This window comes from Callorhinus ursinus, unplaced genomic scaffold (assembly GCF_003265705.2).
Source record: "Callorhinus ursinus isolate GAN/ISIS: 27379988/994484 unplaced genomic scaffold, GSC_fseal_2.0 scaffold16, whole genome shotgun sequence".
NCBI lineage: Eukaryota > Metazoa > Chordata > Mammalia > Carnivora > Otariidae > Callorhinus > Callorhinus ursinus.
The window spans coordinates 40,191,107-40,214,338 of record NW_027397078.1 but is presented as its reverse complement, the minus strand read 5'-3'; the positions used below and the strand labels follow the sequence as shown (position 1 = coordinate 40,214,338).

General features: G+C 42.2%; 1 protein-coding gene across 2 annotated transcripts in view; it reads right to left on the bottom strand.

Annotated features, from left to right (window-relative positions):
• The window catches only part of LOC141374299 (uncharacterized), a 193,024-nt gene that overhangs the window by 13,003 nt on the left and 156,789 nt on the right, over window positions 1–23,232 (bottom strand). Inside the window, exon 5 of one of the 2 annotated variants that reach the window (XM_073902148.1) lies at window positions 16,443–16,508. In XM_073902148.1, coding sequence (XP_073758249.1) covers window positions 16,443–16,508 — 66 coding nt within the window. Of the gene's footprint in view, window positions 1–15,844; window positions 16,509–23,232 lie in introns of those variants that run through there. The other variant, XM_073902147.1, reaches the window with a different exon arrangement.

Genomic DNA, 23,232 nt, shown 5'->3' with positions numbered 1-23,232 from the left:
CTATTTCTGTGCTATTATAAAACAGTTCTGCAATGTACACATCGCAAAACAGAAATCCCTCTGCCGCAGGGGAGTGTGTGTTTCAGTGTGCATTCCCCGAAGGGGGAGCAAATGCTGGGTCAAAGGCCACAAGCATTTTAAGTGTGGATCTGCTTGGTCAAATCTCCCTTTCAAAGGGCTACCCGATTCATAGTATCACTATGGAAACACCCGCTATGGGTTATCTGTGTTTTAGATTGCTGTCAATTCAAAGATTTAAAATAGAGGTTCCCACCACTTTTGATTTGCATTTCTTTACTTATGAGCAGAGAAAGAATTTTGCACTTATTTAAACTTATCTATATTTCTGCTCCCCTCGAATTCCGTTTAGACCTTGTTGTGGTTGTTTTGGGCATGTTTTTAGTATGGTGGACCACGGTCTACCACACGTTGGGATGTTTAGCTTATGCATTGCCTTAGTTTGCTAGGGCCACCATAACAGAGCACAGCAAACTGGGTGGCTTTAACAGCAGAAGTGGCTTGTCCGCTGGAGGCTGGAAGTCTGAGATCAAGGGCTTGGCAGGCTTGGTTCCTTCTGAGGCCCAAGAAGACAGGACAGGATCTGTTCTAGGTCTTTCTCCTTGACTGTAGATGGTGTTCTTCTCCCTGTGTGTGTGTCTCTGTGTCAAAAATCTCCCTTTTTTGGGAAGGACGTCAGGCATACTGGATTAGAGACCACACTAATGTCCTCATCTTAACTCAGTTATGTCTTCAAATAAGGTCACAGTTCTGTGGGGGTGGCGGTTAGGACTTCAACACACAAATTTTGGGAGGAATGCAATTCAGCCCATACCAGGAGAGAGAGTCTATTTCCATCACCAGCAAAGAGTAGCAAGAAAACACAAGCTCTTTCACACTGTGTGAGATCTTGTCCCACTAACTATAAGCAGGTCGTTATGAGGCACTTAACCAAATTGAGGGAAGTTTCAACATTTTACCACCTCTTATGGGGGGGACTTTGGCCACAGCAAGATGCTCATTCTTACAGATCACAACTAGAAGACACTCACAACCCACGGGAAGAAGTTCATCCAAATATCCATGACACTAAAGATTGTGTCGTGCGCCATTTTTCGGATGTCTAAAACCTGAAAGAGCCAACCGTGGCTTGGAGAGACGCCTTTTACTATCAGTTCTCAGCTGCCCCTGATCCTTAGAAATGATGACATATTTTAAATAGCCTGCAAAGAGTTTTAAAATTCCAAAGTCCTTCCCTGAAGACCACAAAGAAGAGCATGAACTATTAAAATTAACTGGAGAAATGGAAGGAGAATTATGAGCCCACCATGAGATAGGAGATATTTGAGCCAAAGCTTAGAGACCTATTTGGGGAAGAGATATCAACATCGAGGGGACACCTTGACCCAGAACCCAGAGCCCTGCACCTGGTTTAGAAAATGAGAAGAGAGAAAAGCTCGGGGCAGGTAGCTGGATTTGGTACACCAAATCCTCATCACCTTGCCCACTGCAGGGATTTGGAAAAGGCTTTCTGAAATCTTTCCAACACGTGCCTTTACTTTGTATATGACTCAGCGTGCTGTCATTGGTGACAAGGTTTACTAATTTGCTACTCGAAATTCCCTTCATAGAAATGTTCTCCAACTCATATTGGGGTGAATGGACAACTTCTCTCTTGCAATTTGTAGCAGAACAGCCTTTAAAAAAATTGCTTTATTGAGATATGGCTGGCATACCAAAGGTATACATATTTCATGTATACAACGTCATGAGTTTGGAGATGAGTGTATACCCGTGAAATTATTACCACCATCCATGCCATAAATGTATCCAGACCTCCAAAAGTTTCCTCTCACCTTGTTTGTGTATTATTACTATTTGTGTGTGTGGTAAGACATTTAATATAAGAGCTATCCTCTTAGCACATTTTAAAATATACTCTAAAGTATCATTAACTATAGCCTCTATGCTGTACAGATTTCTAGAATTTAATTCATTAGACATAACCAAAACTTTGTACCCTTGACCAACACCTCTCTCTCCAGCCCCTGGCAACCACCATTCTACCCACTCCTCTTATGAATCTGGCTATTTTAGATGCCATGTGTAAGTGACATCATTCATACAGTATTTGTCTTTCTGTGTCTGGCTTATCACACTTAGCGTAATGTCCTCCAAGTTCATCCATGTGTCACAAATGGCAGGATTTCCTTCTTTTTGAGGTGGGTTCATATCCCATTGTATGGGTAGAGACCACATTTTCTTTATCCACTCATCTGATGGTGGACCTTTGGGTTGTTTCTACATGTTGGCTACTGTGAATAATGCTGCAGTGCACATGGGGGTGCAGGGATCTCTTTGGGATCCCGATTCCATTTCCTCTGGATATATGCCCGGAAGTGGGAGTGAGCAAGACACTTTTTTTAAATTTTCTTATTGTTATGTTAATCACCACACATTACATCATTAGTTTTGATGTAGCGTTCCGTGATTCATTGTTTGTGCATAACCCCCAGTGCTCCACGCAGAACGTGCCCTCTTTAATACCCATCACCAGGCTAACCCATCCCCCCACCCCCTCCCCTCTAGAACCCTCAGTTTGTTTTTCAGAGTCCATTGTCTCTCATGGTTCGTCTCCCCCTCCGACTTACTCCCCTTCATTCTTCCCCTCCTGCTATCTTCTTCTTCTTTTTTTTTTCTTAACATATATTGCATTATTTGTTTCAGAGGTACAGATCTGTGATTCAACAGTCTTGCACAATTCACAGCGCTCACCATAGCACATACCCTCCCCAGTGTCTATCACCCAGCCACCCCATCCCTCCCACCCAAGATGAATGGATAAAGAAGATGTGGTATATATACACACAATGGAATATTATGAGCAAGACACTTTTAAAGTCACTCGGCATTTACTCAGCCCCTTGGATGCAGACCTTGCAGGTGCTATGAGCTGCTTCTTCTCAACACCTATGAGCCCAAAAGTCTGCACACTCAGAGAGAAGAAAGTTTGTCGGACATCCCTAGTCTCAGCCCTACTGAGCTACTTTGCTTTGGTCTCTGGAATCAGGGAAAGGAGGCATTCACCATAAAGATACTGCAGGGTTTCCCCGTGTCCCTTCACGGGACAATTGAAGGGACATTCCTGCTTGGCACCATTTGCCATTCCTGCTTGGTACCTCCGCCATGACACCCGCTCATTTTGTAATATGCACATGTCTACCCCTGGCGGTGGAGTCCATGTTCCTGCAATTGTGAGCAAACACTGAGTGTGGAGGTGCTGATGGTGTCTCTCCCCACCACATCCTAGAAGGCATGGCGGCCGTGGACTCCACTACTCTGTTGAGTGTCTCCTGCCTCCTGGCTCAGAAAGAAATTAGGCTCTTCTCAAAAGAAAGCAGATTTGGGGGAAAACAAAATACCTTAAGGACAAAGTGAAATGTGAAACTGTGCTGGTATTTATAGATTCTCCACCTTACCTTGGGAAGAAACGTGGGCATGAAACACGGGTACAGAGCAATATTGATTTAGTATGTGTCCAAGAGAAGACGGACCCTGGAATGTGTAACTGGTGAAGAGAAATGCTTTCGGCAATTATCGGCAGCCCGAATCAGCACCTTCATTTTTGCAGCGATTCCCAAGCTTCAAAATATGAGATGAAAACCGGATGACATTTGTCATGCATTGTCAGACCTGAAATGCTAAAGCAAGGATAGTCTTCAGCAAGGCTTTTCTCAGAGAAGCAGGGGAAGCACACCCCACTGCTCAGAACATTCAGTGTGTTCCTAGGTAGCTAGACACACATTATTAATGTAAGTCTCTCCTGAGTTATTTTTCAGAGCATGGAAATAATCCTAAAAATAACCTGCAGCATTATGTAACTCCCTCTGCCATTATACTCTTGCTTTTTTTTTTTTTAAGAACTTCTAGACGGATCGACCATGAGCCGACCGTTTCAGTGAGAAGCAATATAAAAGATGTATATTTCAATGGACCCTTCTCCTTCATTAAGTTCTAGACCATCGATGCTCCTGGGAGTTATGATTTAATCTCTGCAATCTTCACAGCGCAATTTAAGCGGTGGGTTAAGTTGTAAAATGAGTGTTTCCACATCTCGTGCTCCAACAGTGAGATGTAAATGTTTTTACTGCTTTTTCTACAGCCCAGATTCTCCAAGAAAGTAAAAAAAAAAAAAAAAAAGGGAGAGACAGTGAGCTCATCGTTTTGGGGGTGTGAGAGATGGAGCTGGGTTCACGGGCTACGACAGATTGCTGCTGAAAAGCCCCCAAACTAAGGACTTGGGGAACACTGCAGGAAGCGACATTTTTCAAGTTGACTCTTTGAGACCCGTGCGTGGTGGCTGTTGACTCCAGAACTCGGGGACAGTGTGCAGCTTGGAAGTCAAGGTTAACATCCGCCTTCTCTCACCATTGTTCACTTAGTTTCCAAAAGACTTCCTTTCTTTTCATTTTGATGAAAGGAAAGTACGCAGAGGCATCTTATTACAACAATGAAATCTCAAATTGCCATTCAAGTGTATTCAAGAGTACCTTGTACTGTGGACTTAAGTCATTAACAGAATCAGAACGGGTGGTGAAACAACTGGTAGAAGCCCCTAGGGGTGCCCTGAGAGTTCCAAACAAGATGATTGACCTTTCTGATTTTTCAGCGATGGAGAATGTGAGCAAATTGTGAATTTCTTTTAAACTCTCCATGAAATCCTCTAGTGAATGTATGATTTCAGTTAGCAGAGAGCTGATTTATGATTTCTGTGTTTGCTCAGTTTTATTGTCATTGGAATTAAATTAGTGAAGAAATCTATTTAGTTTGATAAGAATCAAAAATAGATGGGAATAAGGATATGGTCAAGTGTTTGACGTTTGTCTTTTCTAATGGTTTAGAGCGATAGGGTCCCTAAACATATCATGTCAAGTGTTTTGGTTTTTTTTTTTTTAGACTCCCATCTATATTTAATGTTTGTTTTTAATGTAAATTCATTGAGGGCAGGACTCTGCCTTCTTTCATCTATAAAAATGAATTATTCTCATTTTCATTCTTGCACAAACCATGATATCAATTGAATTAAGTCGGTCCATTTACACATAATTCATCAAGAGTTCAGTGTAAGGAGCTAGATGGAAGTGGGCATGTTGTACTAATCATGTGGACATGTAATCTCTGAGAAGTATTGTCTTTAAGAGTATATATTCCAAAGTGATGCTAATGTAAAAAGTCACTGAATATCAGTGAAAAATTTGGCAAAGCCTGGGAAAATATGCAAACCATCTGCTTTTAAATCTTTCTACAGGTGTAGGAAGATAGGGTTTTATCTATTAAAGCACTGTGCATCTTATAAATGGGAATGATGCTTCGATTAAGGCGACATCCTGGCCAACTCTGGTCTGGCCTTCATCCCTTATGCTACAGAATTTTGTTGCTGAGGCAGCGAGAGGAAATCAAAGCAAAACCTTAACTCTTGGAACCATAGAAAACTCGTTGAAGAATTAATGTTTTCATTTTTTTTTTTAATCCTCAGGGTCTATCCCCATGCTTGGCATAAATGATGTCCTCAATGTATATTTATTGGATAGATGATTAAATGAATACATCTAACCTACGTGCAAAATGCTGTGCCTTGCAATTTGGAAGACCATCGGACAACATAGAGAGGGAGAGGGAGACAGATCTCCACTTACTGAAATCTGCCTCAGATCAGGGAGCTTTACTATCTGTTGCCTTTCTCCATGAGTAATAAAAATGATAATAATGAAAACCATAGTATGCATGGAATAGAAGACATTAGATTCATTTTGTTTTTAGAGAACCACAGCTCCTCAGTTGGCTGCAGAAGAAAGAAAGGAAGTCAAATCACATAGATCAAGCACCTAAAACATGGAGAACAGCCTGAGGTACTTTCAGGGATTTCTTTCCATTTAGTTAATCAACTCACCATGAGGTGTTATTATCCACACCATCCAAATAAGGTAATTGAGACCAAGGAAGGTTCAATGAGTTGACACCTTCAAGTAGTTGATAAAATTGTAGAACCTTTCTCTTCCAGGTCCAGAGTCCTCACCTCTTTTTTTTTTTTTTAAGATTTTTATTTATTTATTTGACAGAGAGAGAGAGACAGACACAGAGAGAGCACAAGCAGGGGAAGCAGCAGAGAGAGAGGGAGAAGCAGGCTTCCCGCTGAGCATGGAGCCCGATGCAGGGCTCAATCCCAGGACCCCGGGATCATGACCTGAGCCAAAGGCAGCCGCTTAACAACTGAGCCACCCAGGCGCCCCAGAGTCCTCACCTCTTTACTGATACCTGTGGAGCGAACATGAATTACTCCATGCTAGAATCGTGTTTGTTTTAGAGATTGCACCAGCTCCAGAAAACATTTAGCAACAAGACTAAGTCATGCATCCAGTCATGCTCTTCCAGGTATTATTACTAATCCTTCATGTCCGGTGCCAAACTTAAAATAACACACACTTATGATCTCACAGTTGTTGTTTTTTTTTTTAAGATTTTATTTATTTGACAGAGAGAGAGAAAGCACAAGCAGGGGGACTGGGAGAGGGAGAAGCAGGCTCTCTGCTGAGCTGGGAGCCCAGTGCTGGGCTTGATCCTAGGACCCTGGGATCATGACCTGAGCCGAAGGCAGACACTTCACTGACTGAGCCACCCAGGTGCCCCTATGACCTCACAGTTTCTGTGGGTCAGGAGTTCAGGCACAGTGGAGTCCTCTGCTCAGAGTCTATCTGAGCTTCCATAGAGGTATTGTCTGGGTTGAGTTGTCATCCGGAGGATTGACTGGGGAAGAATCCACAGTGAAGCTCAGGCAGGTTATGAGATTGCATTTTCCTGAGGTCCCTGTGGGACTGAAGTTTGCCACTGCATGTGACATTCTCAAGGAAAAGAACGAAAAACAAACACATATGAAATGCTGCACTCCCGTCATTGACAATTTTGTCTAAAAGAAACATTTGAGGGCTCGTTTTTTGTTTTATAGACCTAGTGTTCTCTTTTGAGCATAGAGGTTGTTACTTGATTTTCTCATTTTGCAACATTGTATTAATTTTTAGGAACATTTTGTGTAAGAAAGTAATGGCCTCCTCAGTTAGTTACAAGTACACTCAAGAATATGCATACTCGACTCATCTACTCGTACATTCTGGGGATTTAAGAGACTATATTTTATGATGTCCATGCCCTACCAAAGTAAAAAAAAAAAAAAAAAAGTCTTGGTACAGAATGGCACCTAAAGTTTTTGTAGGTTGAGGCACTTTGATGTGTTTTTAAAAACATCAGTATTTTCTTCCTTAAATTTATTTATTTATTTAAATAATCTCTACACCGAGCATGGGGCTTGAACTCATAACCCCGAGATCAAGAGTTGCAGGTTCCACTGGCTGAGCTGGCCAGGTGCCCCACCCCCACCCCCAGCATTTCCTTCTTTTTTACATCCTGTTCCTACTTATGTTCTTCACAGGAGACTGAATCATCTGAGCTGTTTGTAATTCTTTGTCACAACAATGGTTGCTACCTAGATTTCATCCCTGAATTGTCTTCCATTGAAAGGAAGTTGAATCTGCTCTGTACCTCCTTAAGTATATTCCTGTTAAATGGTTTAGTCATTTGCCTTTCTATAAAAATTTCCTAAAATACCTTCCATTTTACCAATATTGCCATCCTCAGACCCTTAGGTAAAGAAAACCCTTCAACTGAAGGAGAAAATCAGTCCGCTCCAGTTCCACAGACTTTGCAATGCCATTTTTCTAGCTCAGGATTTGGAAAACTGCATTGTATCTTTGCAAGGCCAGTAGGTTTTCTGCCATGAGGCTGAGGTGCTGAATACCCAAAGGCTTTGCTATGTTCAGTATCTCCACTAAAGCACTATCTTCATGGCACACATACATCCGTGCCAAGCTTAGTGGCAACCGAAGGATCTCAAGTCATATGGTTGCTCATCCCATTTGATTTAAAACAGGTTCTGTAATAACCTCATATCGATGCAGAACTAGTACACTCTGTCCTGGCATCGTTGGCTACGAGGGTCCTACATTACAGTAAATATGTCAGGAAACTGTAGAAGTCCTTCACGGTGTCAGCAGCTCAAAGGCCGTTCATTTAACCGCAAGTGTGCATGTGCTTTGTGTGTATTCCTATATGTGCTCCACTGCAGTTGTCAGAAATGGGCAGCACCTGCCCTACCACTGAATATTCCTCCTTCGGAACCCAACTTTGGATTTTCTGACTCAAAATTTTGTGAAAGTGTAAGCGTTGTAAAACCGAGAAAATTGCCTGGTTGTAAAATCCTTCAACTTTATCCATGTACTATCTTTGCAGTTTTTCTTTAAAGAATAATAAAAAGAAAACCATCCAAGGGGATAGTAATTGCATAAAGCGGTAGATAGCAAAGTACATAAAATTTTAATCAAATCTTTTGGTGCTTAGATAGGAAAATAAAATGTAAATCATTTAAAGGTTTATTTTTAAAAATTAGATGTAAACGGCTCTCTTCAGAGACCATCCATATTTAATTTTTATGTTTTATAAAATAGAGCCATGTTTTAATCAGTCATACAAACACGGATTAAAACAATTTTCTCATGTGGCCATTCAGATTCATTTGGGCTTGTTTATTTTGCTTTGCAGACACCTAAAACCCTAGTTCTTGGCACTGAGATGAAACATGGACTTTTTTAGAGGAAATTTTCTGGACAAAATGGAAAATTTTATGGAATTCCTGTGAGGCAGGCCTTGTAATATCTAGTATAACGAGATTGTACTCTATTTTCCTTAAGTACCGACATGAAAATGCAGAAGGTTTTACAACTTAGGCAAAATGTCCTTTCCAAGATAAATATACCTAACGCACCTAAGCCCCAAATAAATATGACTGTGCAAGTATCTGTGTGGGTCATACAGCTGCTAGGTGCTCATCCACCCCACTTTCTCTTCCTGGGAGTCCAGGAAGACCACAGGCACCAGAGACCCACACGGTTGTGTTCATCTCCTTGATGCTCAAAGCCTGGCCTGTGGGGCTGCAGCAGCACTGTCTGGTAGCTTGCTCAAAAATGCAGAAGCTCAACCCCATCCTAAACTTGCTCTCTGAGAGCAAGATGTGCTAGACCCAGCCCCCTCTGCCCGCCACCACCATGTGCACATTCATGTGCACATTAAAGTATAGGACGTCCTTGTAGAGAAAAGTCACCTAGAGCCACTTGACCAGGGACATCTTTGCATAAAGGAGTATTAATTGCACTCAGTAATACTCAGTGAAAAGTAGTAATGTCATATATTTTACCAATCCTGTACCTGTAATTATCTTCTTATTTATTAGACAGGTATATGCACGCACCTGTATACACACACATACACTAAATCCTGCCCCCTTTCCCTCAGTATAGACACATTTCAGTTCACTTAGTCTTTTCTCTTGATGCGTTATCATCCTTAGCTGCCTTTTCTAAAAACAGAAGAGAAACAGTTAAATATTCCAAAAGCTCTACAACGTGGCATTTGTGTCTCTGAGGTTTAGAAGTGATGGAGTGTCCATAGCAAAGAAGGGCAACGGGTCTTCCTCAAGGTTGGGTCAGGGTTCATCATTAGAATCTCACGTCAACACAAATCAGCTCACTGAGCACATTTAACCTTTCTGAAATTGTTATTTTAGGGAGCAGGGAGGAGGCAACATGTTTTAACTCAACAGTTTTCCAATTTTTTTTTTTTAAATCTGGGAACCACTCTGCCTTTTAAAAAAGGATTCAGGACCTCAATGAACATTTTTTAATCTGGGTTACATTTATTCACTATTTAGCAGAGTAGAAATGAAAACCGAGAAATATTTGAAGTATTTACTTATTATTATATTAAATTGATGTATGATACAAGAAGCCCTTTGCATGCTAATATAAATAACATCTTTTATTAAAAATGACTGTATTTCTTTAAAAAAAAATAGTGATTAGGGTCTCATTGTTTTGTATCTGTGCAAATCTCCCTAGTGAGCTTGATAAAAGACAGCTGGATTCTCATATTGGCTTCTGCATTCAATCTGTTATAATATCACATGTCATGTAGTCTCTGGAAAACTTTCCTGCAAACCAGTGAGGGAATGAGAGAGGGAAAAAGGCAACAGTGTCTGAGAATTATTATTAACAGGGTTTTGGCCCAAGAACCTTTTGAAGGGGTCCTGCAGACACAAGAGGATTTCCTGAATTACAATATGGAACGTTATGGTCTAACTTGTTGAAAGCTGACAGTCACAGAGAGAATAGTAGAGGAGAGCATCAGCTCCATCATATCCAGGGATCCATACAAAATAAAAATGCAGAGCCCCTTGATCAAAAGTTATCATGCATTTCAAGATGGTGGGAGCAGAGCATAAAACCAAGTTGGTTGGCAAGGGAGGGGGCGGTCTTGTTAAGAGTGGGTTGCCTGCAAAAGAGCAAGACCTGGTAAAAACTGAAATAAATTGCACTTCTCCCTGTAGTGTTGGCAACGAATGGAGCTGGGTTTGGGTGCTCTTCAGGACAGCACAGGCTTCACACTTGTCCAGTGTGTGTGGGGGTGGGTGTTGGGGGGTTGTTACTATGTGCTTAGGGCTGTATCTAAGAGGCTAGAGTGTTTTCTTGTGGTTTCTGCTTTTGGATTGCCCTACTCACTTTACCCCCACAGAGTGGGTTCTTCACGCTCCTTCATTTCTCCAGCAGTGCATTGATGTTGCTTGTTAATCCACGCGCAGCTGGTGGCAAGGATGGGCAGCGTTGGGGGGAAAGGGGTGGGGTGTTCTGTCTTCCTAATCTAGTCCCAGATTGAGGCTGCTCTTGTATTCCCAGGGTTTGGAGGTGGGACTTTCTCAGCATCCCTGGCCTCCCTTGGCTTGGCACCTACAGTTGGTCTTGGGTGGGAGGGAGCATATGCCCTTTTCCTGGAGATAGCAGAGCTCTGCTTCTCATCAGCATAGGATCTTGGGTCCAAAAGGATTTTCTGCTCCTCGCCTAGGATTAGAGGGTTTGTCTGCTACCCTTGACCTAGCCTCAAAGCATCTGTGTCTGGGCCCTGGGGGTGATGTCATCTGCTGTACCTTTGGTCAGAGGTTTAAGATTTCTTTCGCTATGAGTGGGGAATTTAGGGAAGCCTGTGAGTCTTTGTGCTTTTCCCCAGGCAGGCGTTGGTCATCTCGGTCACACCTGCACCTCTGAGGTGGGCTCTGTCTCATGTCCCAGTCTGCTTCCAACCTCTCTCATGAGAAACAGTAAGACCAGTTGAGGGTTTATGAATAAGTACAGACTCCCCTTGTGTCTGGGGTCCTGAGCATATAGGAAAAATAAAAATGTGGATGCCTGGGTGGCTCAGTCGGTTAAGCGTCTGCCTTAGACTCAGGTCATGAACCCAGGGCCCTGGGATAGAGCCCTGCATCGGGCTCCGTGGTCAGCAGGGAGCCTACTTCTCCCTCTGCCTGTCGCTCCCCCTGCTTGTGCTCTCTCTCTGTCAAATAAATAAATAAAATCTTTAAAAAAAAAAAGAAAAAGAAAAAGGTAAATCCATGATGCTCAGTAAGCTATAAAATAAGCATGTACCAAATATTCTAGTTAACTGATTAATTAATGAGGGAACAGGTAAGATACATAATCAGTTTGCACATTTACTGCCTGACAAAAAACACTGAAATAAATTTAGAAATGGATATAAAATTGACCGACTCTTGTATTGGCTTCCCACTACGCAACCTAGCAAAGTTGACTCATCAAGAGAATATCACACTGGCAAAACCTGCAAGGTGAAAACCAATTGCATTCCACTGGATCTAATTCGCATTGATTTGGACAGGAATTATTGCTATCAGTTTGCTGTAGTTTGGAGACTTGTAGATAGGCTGGTGAAGGCCAACGAAGGAAGAGATTACCTGAATGGATGAGCTAACTAGGGCATCCGTTACATTTCAAACTCTTTCAAACATTTACTTTAGAGGGTTTGGGATTATTCCAGATTGGCATGCTAGCCCTTGGTTGAGCTATAAAAGTTGGTTAATATTTTAGCAGATTCTGTCTTGCTTATTGTAGGCGCCAATGGCAGGCTGCCTCAAGATGGGCCACTTTGGCATGGACATTATTTTGAGTTAAAAGCAATCAAAACCGAGCAGATTCAGGAAAAGCCCTTTACTTCTGCCTAAATTTACATTGGAAAGGAGAGCCTGTGCCAAGAAAAGAGGTATAAATGAGACATTCCTCTTTACCTAAGAAACTTAGGGCAACTTTGTTTTCCAAACACCTCCTATGACCTTCCTGCTAACGGTCTTGTTCCCCTTTGTATCCTCAGAACCCTATCCCTCTGCTCGGCTCATATAAGTCTCCTGCTGCCTGCCCTTGGAATTTCCAAATCTGTGTGGATTCCTTATACGTATAAACTAAATTTGATTTTTCTCCTGTTAATGTGTCTCATGTCAATTCGACTTTTAGTCCAGATAGAAGGACCTTGAAGGGCCGAGGAAATTCCTCCTCCCCAACATGATGAAGGGGAGAATTTGGCACACCAAAATATGCCACAATATGCCTCTTCGGCATAATGCTTCTTTGGCTGATTATTTTTGAGGAGCTACAGGCACAGGAAAAGCTCCGAAAATCCAGTAGAATTTACCTTTTTACATTTATAAGGGAGATTTCCATTTGTAAGGGTGTCTCCTTCTCTGTGCCAGAAAGACGAGGATGGTTGAATCTCTAGAAACTCCTATCACCAGGGAAGACACCGGCTTAAATCTGCATAACCACCATACCTTTGTCCTGTTCCTCTGTCTTTCATTGCAGGGAGTTCTCAGCCAAGAACCTAGAAAGGTAGAGGGAGAATGATTTTTCCTCGCCTACACTTGCCAAAGTTGAAGGATGGCTCTCCCCCTCGTGCTGAGACAGGTGACAGAGTTGCAGTATCTCATCACTTGTTGGAGGGTCTTGTCCGTATTGGGGGGGCTCAAGGCATGTTCAGTTTTCTGTAGGTAACCCATCTCTTTCTCCTTGTAAGAGTGGAAGTGACATTCTTTGCAGCTTCTGACCACCTCAGTAGATGTGAAGGGAAAAGAGGTTGTTTGATATTTTGACTGTCATCCTACAGAGACCAGCTTTGTTTGGAGGCATGGGGAGCAAAGGAGAGTGGGCTTTGTTCACCTGAGTTTTGAAGTAGTGAGTAAAGAAGATGGGAGTATGAAATTTCCCTGGAGGACATAGCCATAGGCAGTGGGCTGGAAGCTTATACTGGGCGGGGAGGGGGGTGGTGGTAGTGGTGAGAAGCACCTGCAATCCCTCAGCTTAAATTGGGACTTCCTAATTAAATGCATCTCCCTCCGCTTGGTGGAATTTATATTATTATTAACCTCCTTAGGACCTTTTCAGGTTTTTGTTTGTTTGTTCTTAAGTAATTGCCAATGGCTTGGAACAGGCATGAATTGTGCTTGTGGAGTCTCAGTGAATACTTTCAGGACAAAAATAAAATCTGTCGTACTTGAAGGAATAGGGTCCATTAAAATACCTGCACAAAGTGGAATAAGACCGATAGTTGCATGGTGCTTTACAGTATTCCAGGGACCTGCGGCGAGATTATTTTCCACAGTAAATATCTCAGTTAGATAGGAACCACGGTAATAGTGCAGGCTTCAGATATGCAACAGACACACACCTTCTCTTCTTCTACCATGATATGGTTGTGCTTTGACATATTAGTTATAGCTAACTTTTATATTGTGGTTACTTCTAGAAGTCACCCTAAATCTGTTTTTGAAAGATTTTACTTTTTGGAACTGTTTGAAGTTGATAGTGAAATCGAGAAGGGGGTGCAGAGGTTTCTCATATACTTCCCCAGGCACCCACACATGCACAGCCTTCGCCGCGTCATCAACCCACCAGAGTGGGACATTCGTTAATAACTGACGAACCTACACTGGCACATCATTATTGCCCAGATCCATAGTTTACATTAGGGTTCCCTCTTGGTGGCGTATGCTCACCACTGGTGGTGTATCTTGTATGATTTTGGACAAATGTGTAATGACATGTATTCACCATTAAAATACCATACAGACTAGTTTCACTGCCTTAAAAATCCTCTGTGCTCTACCTGCTCATCCCTCCCCCTACCTCCTGGCAACCACTGATCTCTTTACTGTCTCCACAGTTTTGGCTTTTCCAGAACGTCAGAGAATTGGAATCATAGACCATAGAGACTTTTCAAATTGGCTTCTTTCATTTAGTTGTGTGCATTTAAATTTCCTTCATGTCTCTTCATGACCTGAGAACTCATTTCTTTTTAGTGTGAATAATATTCCATTGTCTGGATGGACCACCGTGTATTTGTTCACTTACTGGAGGACGCCTTGGTTGTGTCCAAGTTCGTGCACTTACGAATAACGCTGCTATAGCATCCGTGTGCAGGTTTTTGTGTGGACAGAAGTTTTCAGCTCTTTGTGGTAAATGCTGAGGAGTGCCATTCCTGGATCATAGTGGAAGAGTGCGTTTGACTTTTGAAGAAACCTCTGGAGTGGCTGCACCCTCTTCCGTTCCCACCCGCAGCGAATGAGAGTTCCCGTCGCTCCCGTCCTCCCCGGCATTTGGTGTGGCCAGTGTTTTGGACTTTGGCCATTGTAGTGCCTGTGTAGTGGTATCTCACCCTTGTTTTATTCTAAATTTCTCTGATGGCATTTTTTCATTAAACTCTTTTTCTGTTTTACTGCAAGTGGACAGGTTAGCAGTACCAAAGGCAGTGTTATTTTTCAGATGCTGCTACAGAGACGATTGGACTCAGTGTGCTTCTTAAGCTCTCTCAAGTTTGCACTTTGGTAAGTGATAGACAAGGTATGAGAACAGAGATCTTTTCTCAACCTCCTGCTCTTTATCATGGCAGAACCTTGCACTCTTCATTAAAGAAAACATTTTACAATGGGTCCTGGTCACACGTAGAAGAAAACGTCACAACTGTGTATTTTATTTTCCTTAATTCAAGATAAAACATGTCACAGTCAAAATGTGATGTTGCTATTGCTGGCAAACATTTTGGTTTCATCTGAATTACTGGCATAATTTTCTCGTTTCCTACAGCATACGGGTGCACTGGGTTTAATCTCAGGAGCTTAGCCTTGTCCCTGTGCTTGGGAAGCTCAATCCCATTCCAAGTACCTTGTTTTTTTCACTAATTTTTGTTCAGGTCATTAATTGACATTTTCTTCAGTGGATGATATGCACCTAAAGTACTACTTTGTGTTCCTTGCTTTTTGTGTTAGCATGACCTTATCGGGCATGATCTTAGTTATTGGAAAAGTATAGTATGCTGGTAGACCAGCCACATGTGCTTACAAGACACACTCCCCTTTTTATGAGCACAAACAGGAGTGGGCAAAGAGATGGAGAAGAATTTATGCCCACGTTGATGGGCATGGCTAATTAATGCTCTACCCACTCCTGTTACTCACAGTTAGGCTCCATGGTCTCTTGGTCTTGGCAGTAAACACAAGTCATACAATTCTGGGAGAGGCATCAGCAAATTCATTTCCTATTATGAGGAGTGCACAGAAACTTGAGGAGGGTCTAGTCTGTGCCTGTCTCTGATATCCACGTGTGTGTTATGTGCAATGATGCGTTATCATGGGGACAGCACGGAGGGGCCATGTTTTGGAAGTTAACCAAGCCTGACTTCTAGCCACGACTTGGCCATGAATTAGTAATAATGCTAGCCTCCGAAGATTGTTAGTTATTAAATGAGTGATAAGCACATGGCACATGACTCAGTAAAGAGTATGATTATGGTTATTTTCAGCGAGTCATGAATCTAATAAACAGATTCTTTTAAAAGAAAGTGTGCACTGGTTTTAAGGACTATAACAAGGTGGCAGAAAAGAACTGGATGTGCTTTGAAGCAAGGATTTGTTTTCAGCCCCCTCCGCACCGTCCCTTAGATGGTGGCACGGTGATTCATGCTGAGTACTAGCAGTTAACTAAATGTCTATGATTGAAATGGTCAACGGTTTTATCTACTGATTTTCAAATTATGGTGACTGTCTTATTCGCGGCCCCCGTTTATGTCCCCTGTTGAAGGACTGTTTGTGGAGAGTCTTGTTTTCATGCCCTGAACACTGTGGACTGGACCCGTGCAGAGCATCTGACCCCAGGGGGAGACGCTAGACGCGTCAGGTGTGGGCTGGGGTGCACAGGGATCAAGCAGGCCAGTAAGATGCTCCTTCCAGAAATCTCAGCTAGATAAGTCTTAGATGGTGAGGCCTCAAAGAAGGCGAGCCGAGTCTGCAGGAACGCAGAAGGACGGTGAGGAAGGAGAACAAGAAGCAGAGGCATCATGGCACGAAACAGCAGGAGGAGGAATAAAGGAGCCGGTACCCGCAGAAGCAAGGAGCAGACACAGGATAGAACAAGAGGGGCCCACGCAGTAAAGATGGGGAAGGAGCTGCTGACCTCCATGCACTCAGCCTGTTGACAGCCTGACCTCCGGGTCCGGTTTCCTTTCTGGTCTGTGAGCACCTGGAAAGGAAATCATCTTTATTTTTAAGCTGATTTGAGTAAATGATCAAACATAAAAAAAATCAAATATTAAGGTTTGGTTTTTCTGTGTTAAACGAGCACAGGATAAATATAGACAGCTTTGCGTTTCAGATAATTAGGAGACAAAATAGCATCATAGGAAAGCCCCCTAAACATAATTACTAACACTTGTCTCCATTTCGTCCCACACTTTTTTCAAGTATATCGTCTGTGTTTCGTGATCGTATTTATATCCACTTTATTTAACACTTAATATAGCATATTATATTTTCTAAATTGGTATATGCTTTTCACAATTACGTAATAATCCATTGACTTGATGCAATGTGATCTATTTAAACATTTGCCAACAGGAGATATTTACATTGTTGATCCTTTTCCACTATGACTCACTTTGTTTTATTTTCACAAATGAACTAAGACTACACATGTCTTCCCTCGACCGTTTCCCTTAAAGGCTCCGCATTATTTTTAAATCATCTTATGGCACTTGTTGTGGAAATCTCCCTGAGGATAATCTATTTTTTTTCCTTCCACTTTTTAGGTCACTTGTATTTCCTGCTCGAATGCCTGTATGTGATTCTTTTCCTTCTCCATGAAGTTCTTGGCAAGCCCTCCGGGTCACCAAACTCAATTATTTCCTCAGCTAGGGAAAATTTTTTTGTATGATGGTTTCAATACTGTCCTTCCCTCCAGTGGTCTTTATTTTCCCAAGTCCCAACGATTATTTGAAGTTTAAAGTAAGATTCTGGAGGACCCTTAAGGCTGAGAAATCTAATACATTCTCTCATCATTAAAAAAAAAAACCACTTGCGAAAAAATAATTTGTGTCCCCTTCTTTTGTATTCATTCCACCATCTCAAATTGGCTGCCATGTTACTGGGGTGATTTCCCCCATGCTTTGCTCTGTTTTTTTTCAGACTACAGAGCAGATCTTCGTCTCGGGATAGCATTTCAGAATGCCACACAATCTCTCCCAGCTCTGCCTGTTTTTCATTCAGCCTACTCTTTCCTTGCCTGTTACTTCTTCTTTTTTTCTTTTCCCCCACATAAGCAATCTAAACTACATTTCATAGCTTGGGGTGCTAAGTTTCTAATGGCGTATCTCTCCGTCACTCCACCGCGTTCACGAAGAATGCTTTCCAGCATCCCTCTGAGAACTGCAAACGTTAAAATGGCAGAATGGTATCATAATCCCGGTGTTCTTCCCTGACCCCAACCATTGACTCATTCACCTGCTTGTCTCCCCTGTAGTCCTTCGTCCCCGATTCCACACTATTTTTTGTCCTAGGGGATGTTCCCAGCCCCCCTGGGTGAGGTGTTCCTCAAATGTATTTCTGAGGACTCTCTAGATCCCCAGCCAAAACGCCCCCAGTCTATTTTAAGCTAGAAAGAGGCAGGGCAAATATGTCTTGCTCACCAGTCTGTTTTCATTGCAGAAAACATTATCTCAGAGCATTCTCAACAATAACCATTCAGCAAATCTCTTGCATCATTAATTATTTAAGAACGTCTCCTGTGAGTGAGGCAAGATCTACAAAAGCCTGATGGTTGCAGAAGGCGTGTAGAGTCAGAGCCTCGTCATTGCAAGGATTGGTTTCAAGATCCAATTTGTGTTCCAAAATGATGTGATGTCCCCTGTAAGAATAGCTCTCAGGCAAATCAGCGTTTTTGAATCAGGACGTCGGCAGAGGAGGTACCCCTACTTCTGGAGCTGTTGGTGGGGGTCAGCTTTTCAAATATTGTCACAGGTGCTTTGTAAACTAGACTCCAGCAGTCCTGCTTTGAAAATGAAGAAACTGAACGGTGGGACAGGTTGTCCAGCTACCAATGATCTGCACCGGGATTCTACTCCGAGCTGCTCTGAATCTGGTTTCATCATTTAGGTTCGAAAACCCAGACTTTGCACCTCCATGTACAGCTTGGGCTGCGCTCTTTGGGGGAAACCTGAAAGCTTTCCTCGATTCAGAGAGCTGATTTCCATCCATCTCGCACCCATCCCGCATCTCCCATCCCAGCTCTGTGTCCCTCCTGGTTGCTACAGGTCTGAGGACACTGAATTTCGGTTCTAGCAGCATGCAGCATGCAAGGCGAGGCCCGGGCAGGGCAGAGGAAATTCGACACTCCCTCTCTTCCTTCACTACTGAGACTCATGTTCCTTCCCAAGCCTTGCTTTCCTACATGGATTGCTGCCCGTCTCACTTCCAACACCACCCCCTCTAAGAATCATGCTGTGCAAACTGAGAAGTCTTCTGCTCTGCCACGAACATTTTAAATTCACATGGAGTAAATTACAATCTTTCCAGTAAGTGGTTGTTAGGCCACAAACAGCAAGGACACTATTTCTTAACGTTCCTTAGATTTTACACTAGAGTCCCATCTTTATAATTACTAAATAGACACAGGGAGAACGTTTATTGTAAAAACGTTAAAATTGTTTTCTTTTTGAACTTGGTGATCCTATGCAGGTCTGGAAACAAAGCTAGTGATGACTTGGGTCACGGATCAGCTGACGTGGGAAGGGAGGCAGCACCCGTGGTCGACCAGGCAGACCCAAGCTGCCCGTGCTGGAGTAATGCAGTTGTGGGGGTGACGTCTGGGCCCCTCCATCGCTCATGGTAGAGATGCTGTCCACCTGATATCAGCTTAGGAGTGACCTCAGTGAACTCTGTCTTTCTCCTCACTGTTCCTCATCTTTCTTCATCTTTATCCTGACCTTTGGCCAGACCCTTAACATTTTCCATGTTGACAGACCAAATGACAAATTCTGGTTATGCCAGAGTCTCAAGTTCACTTTAAAATGTACGGGAGGTTTTGCCACTCTAGTTTTGTTTGTTTTTGTTTTTGATTTTTTTTCCTGACCAGCCAGAGAGAGCTACAGATAAAAAATGATCTGCCAGGTATCATCTCCTTAATGTTAGGAAAATGAAATATTTGCTAAGCGATACCAAAGGACTTAGAATAAAGCAAATTTGAGCACAACGTCCATTAATCCTTTTCTCTAGGATAGTGAAGCTATCAGCATACTTTAGAATATTTGGTAAATATGATCACTGTCATGATTTACAATTTTTTTTTTCTTTTTAAAGTTCACACATTTGACACCATCTACATGATGCTGATTTCAGCATCACATGCGTTGGGAGCTGCATTAGCAAGAAAATGGACAAGGTCATAGGAGTTATCTTTCTTATCACTCAACCCTGAGATTCCTTCCAATAAACAAGTGAGAGGAAGCTACCAGAAATGTGTCTTGTGCCAGGAATCTCCCCTTCTCAGAGTTTTGTTTTTTAATGAGTCCTCGGGTTTCTGCAAAATGAATTTGTTTATATATTTGTGTCAACAAGCATTTATTGAACTTCCTGGCCAAAGATGGTTGAGTGAAAACATGTTTATTACACTGTTCTTCCTTACAGTGCACCGTAAACAGGGACATAATAAAAACCAGAGGGGGGAAATATAACTTCTATGTTTAATAATATAAGACAATTTCCACAGAACCAGTCACATTGAGTCACGTCTGCTCACGGAACATGGTTTAGAAAAAAGATGGCCCCCCTTTCTTGGAGGACACGGCAAAGCTGAAGGAGTAGTCATGGTAATGGTGAACATGTTTGGAGAGTTGCACTCACACACGTTGATAAGAGAAGGTTGTTCCCTTGATAGTATCATGAGTTTTCCATTATGTAGTACCCATATGTTAATCTCCATTTGAACTGTGGTATGTCCTGTCTGGCAGAAAGTGGTTAACTGCCATGTCCCTTTTTTTTTCCTTTCCTTGGATACGTTGTGAGCATATGCATCCAGCTTACCTTGCAGTGAGGTCCTGACTTCTAGGAGGTGAACATAATTCATGGGGGCTACTTTCACTTCTGCTGCCTAAACATCTAATGATATGCTTCCTTCTCTTTCCTTTCTCAGGATGAAGACAAGCATGGTAGCCTGAGAACTTGGCTATGAAAAATTATGGCACCAAACAATGGACAGGAACTGTGCTTGAACCATTCCTTTGAGAAGAGTCATATGTGACTCAAGATAGCCTCGTTTGGACATCAGGCAAGAAAGGTTGCTGTAGTGTTTGGACCATTATACAGTTTGGGGTTTATTTAATCAGTCAGGGTTACTTTATCTAATCCAATGCATGAATGTTCCTTTGTTGTGGAAAATAGAATTAAATATTTTCTTCACAGGTAAGCCCAGCCTTAGAGAAGCATGGAATTTGTCCACAAGCTTTTCTTCCTTCTCCTTTCTTAATCAGTTCATCCTGAATCCATAGGGTATGGCTGAGAATGACAGATGTTCATGCCAGGGCAGGGAGAGAGCCTCAGTGGTCCAGACCAAGATGCCTGAGCCAGTGTGAGGAGTGGCCACATAGGAAGGCTACCTGGTGTGGGATGTTGAGGTCCAGAGGAGGAGAGGGGGGCACTACTGGTGTCGGGGAGTGGAAGCAAGACCAGCTACGGGAGATTGCAAACATATAAGAGGGATGAACAAATAAGCATGTACATAGGTCAGAGTGGGAGCCAAGGTTCTCATGGTTGGATAAGGGAGTTAAAATTAGGAATGGAAGGGGCGCCTGGGTGGCTCAGTTGGTTAAGCGACTGCCTTCGGCTCAGGCCATGATCCTGGAGTCCCGGGATCGAGTCCCGCATCGGGCTCCCTGTTCGGCAGGGAGTCTGCTTCTCCCTCTGACCCTCTCCCCTCTCATGCTCTCTATCTCATTCTCTCTCTCAAATAAATAAGTAAAATCTTTAAAAAAAAATAAAATAAAATAAAATTAGGAATGGAAGAAGCTTGAATGAAGCCTGTGGTGTGGAAATAGGATCCGAGATATTTGTGTGAACTCCCAGTTTTTGATACAGTCAGAGACATAAAGAAATGAATACAGATATAAATGTGTGCATGTATCCCTCATTCTGTTTAGTAAGGGGGTCTGGGAACAAGGACAGTCCAATGGTAATGAGCACACCAAGGACCCAGATTTTGGCTTCTAGGTACCATTGTTTATCAAGAGGTACAAGGGTGCCTTAGAAAAAAATGGCAGAGTCCAGGGCTGGATCAGAAAAACTACAAGCTGAGTTAGGAATATCTTGTGTCAGGAAGTGCCCAAATAATGAAATCATGTCAGAAGACACAGAAGCTAACTCGGAGGAGCTAGCACTCTGGGGACAGTTTGAATGGATTAGAAGCCATTGAATGAACGGACAAATTGATAATGGCACTAAAAATGTTGTTCAACACAAGATAAGTAACAAAAGAGAAACACATCATTACTTCTGGAGATATTCCTGCCAAAGACACATAGCTTGAATGGAATCATACAGAGAATAAAACAAACCCACTTTGAGGGGCATTCTGCAAAATATCCAGCCTGTGAACTTCCAAATTATCAAGGTTATAAAGGTCAAGGGAAAATCTGAGGAGCAGCTCCAGATTGAAAGACACAATCCAATGTCTCATGTGATTCTAGAATGTAATTTTTGACTTTAAAGGATGTGATTGGGATAATTGGCAAACTTAAATAAGGTCTGGAGAGTAGACCATCATAATGACCCCAGGATAATCTCTTTATTTTGATGCAAGAGTTTCCTGCTCTGTAGAAAACATTAGCGCATTCTCAGAATTAATGATGCCTCAAAGTTACCATGTTTACTCGGAAATAGTTCCAGAAAATAAAAATAGTCCTTTATACTATATTTAGAACATTTTGTATATTTGAGGGGTTTTTGTTAAGAACTAAGGAAATGGACTATCAGCTTCTTCTTGTGAGGCTTCTCATAAGGGGGTGGACCTGTTTTTCACAGCCTATATGAGGAGTGGGGATCCCATGGAGGTGGGACAGTTGAGGGAGGAACAGAGAAAAAAAATCTTAGTCATAGAAGGTAACAGTGAACCAGTATCTCCTTTCCTGCAGAGTGGAGGCTGATGCCCTCCATTGAGGAATGAGGGGGCTGTGCCCTCCCAAAGCTGCATCTCTGCAATCTTGTTCCAGGGTGAGTTCATGCTACCAGAGAGGCCATCCAGGCGGCTGGGTCAACGTAGTAAGTGCTACCATGTTATGGGTCAGCAGATGCAGGCACAGCTCCCTGGGGGGCCATCAGGAGTTTGCTCATCTCAGGTTGATGTGCTCCTATGAAATCCCCAAGGAGCCGTGGAGGGTCAAAATTCTCTCTTGTGTAGAAACACTGGCTCTCCTTCGTTTCTTTCTGGATCTTGACCACCTCCCTGATGTTTCATTTGTTACCTTTTCTGCCTTGAGCCTTTGAGATTTTCTTTATTTGCCTTCAAGATGACCCAGAATATCAATGCTTGATGTTATTCTAGAATTACTATCTAATGCAATACATAGGAGAAATAAAATATATACCTTTTATACCTATTATCTTCAGAAAGTTTAGTTTTATAACTAAAGCCTAAGGGAATGATCCGGAAAAATAAAAATGGAGACATTAAGACGTTAAAGTAAAACAGCTGTTTATGGAATTGACACACAAATTCAATAATTGCCGCACATATGAGTAATAACATGTTAGAGAATAAGCTGACAGAAAGATAACTCACATTACCAAATAAGCAAAAAATAAAGCGCCTCAAAATTAACTTAACAAGCCATGTACAAACATATTTAGAGAAAACATTGAAACATCATTGACATATATTAAATAAGAATTAAATAAGTGGAAAAACGTGTTATTTTTTTCTT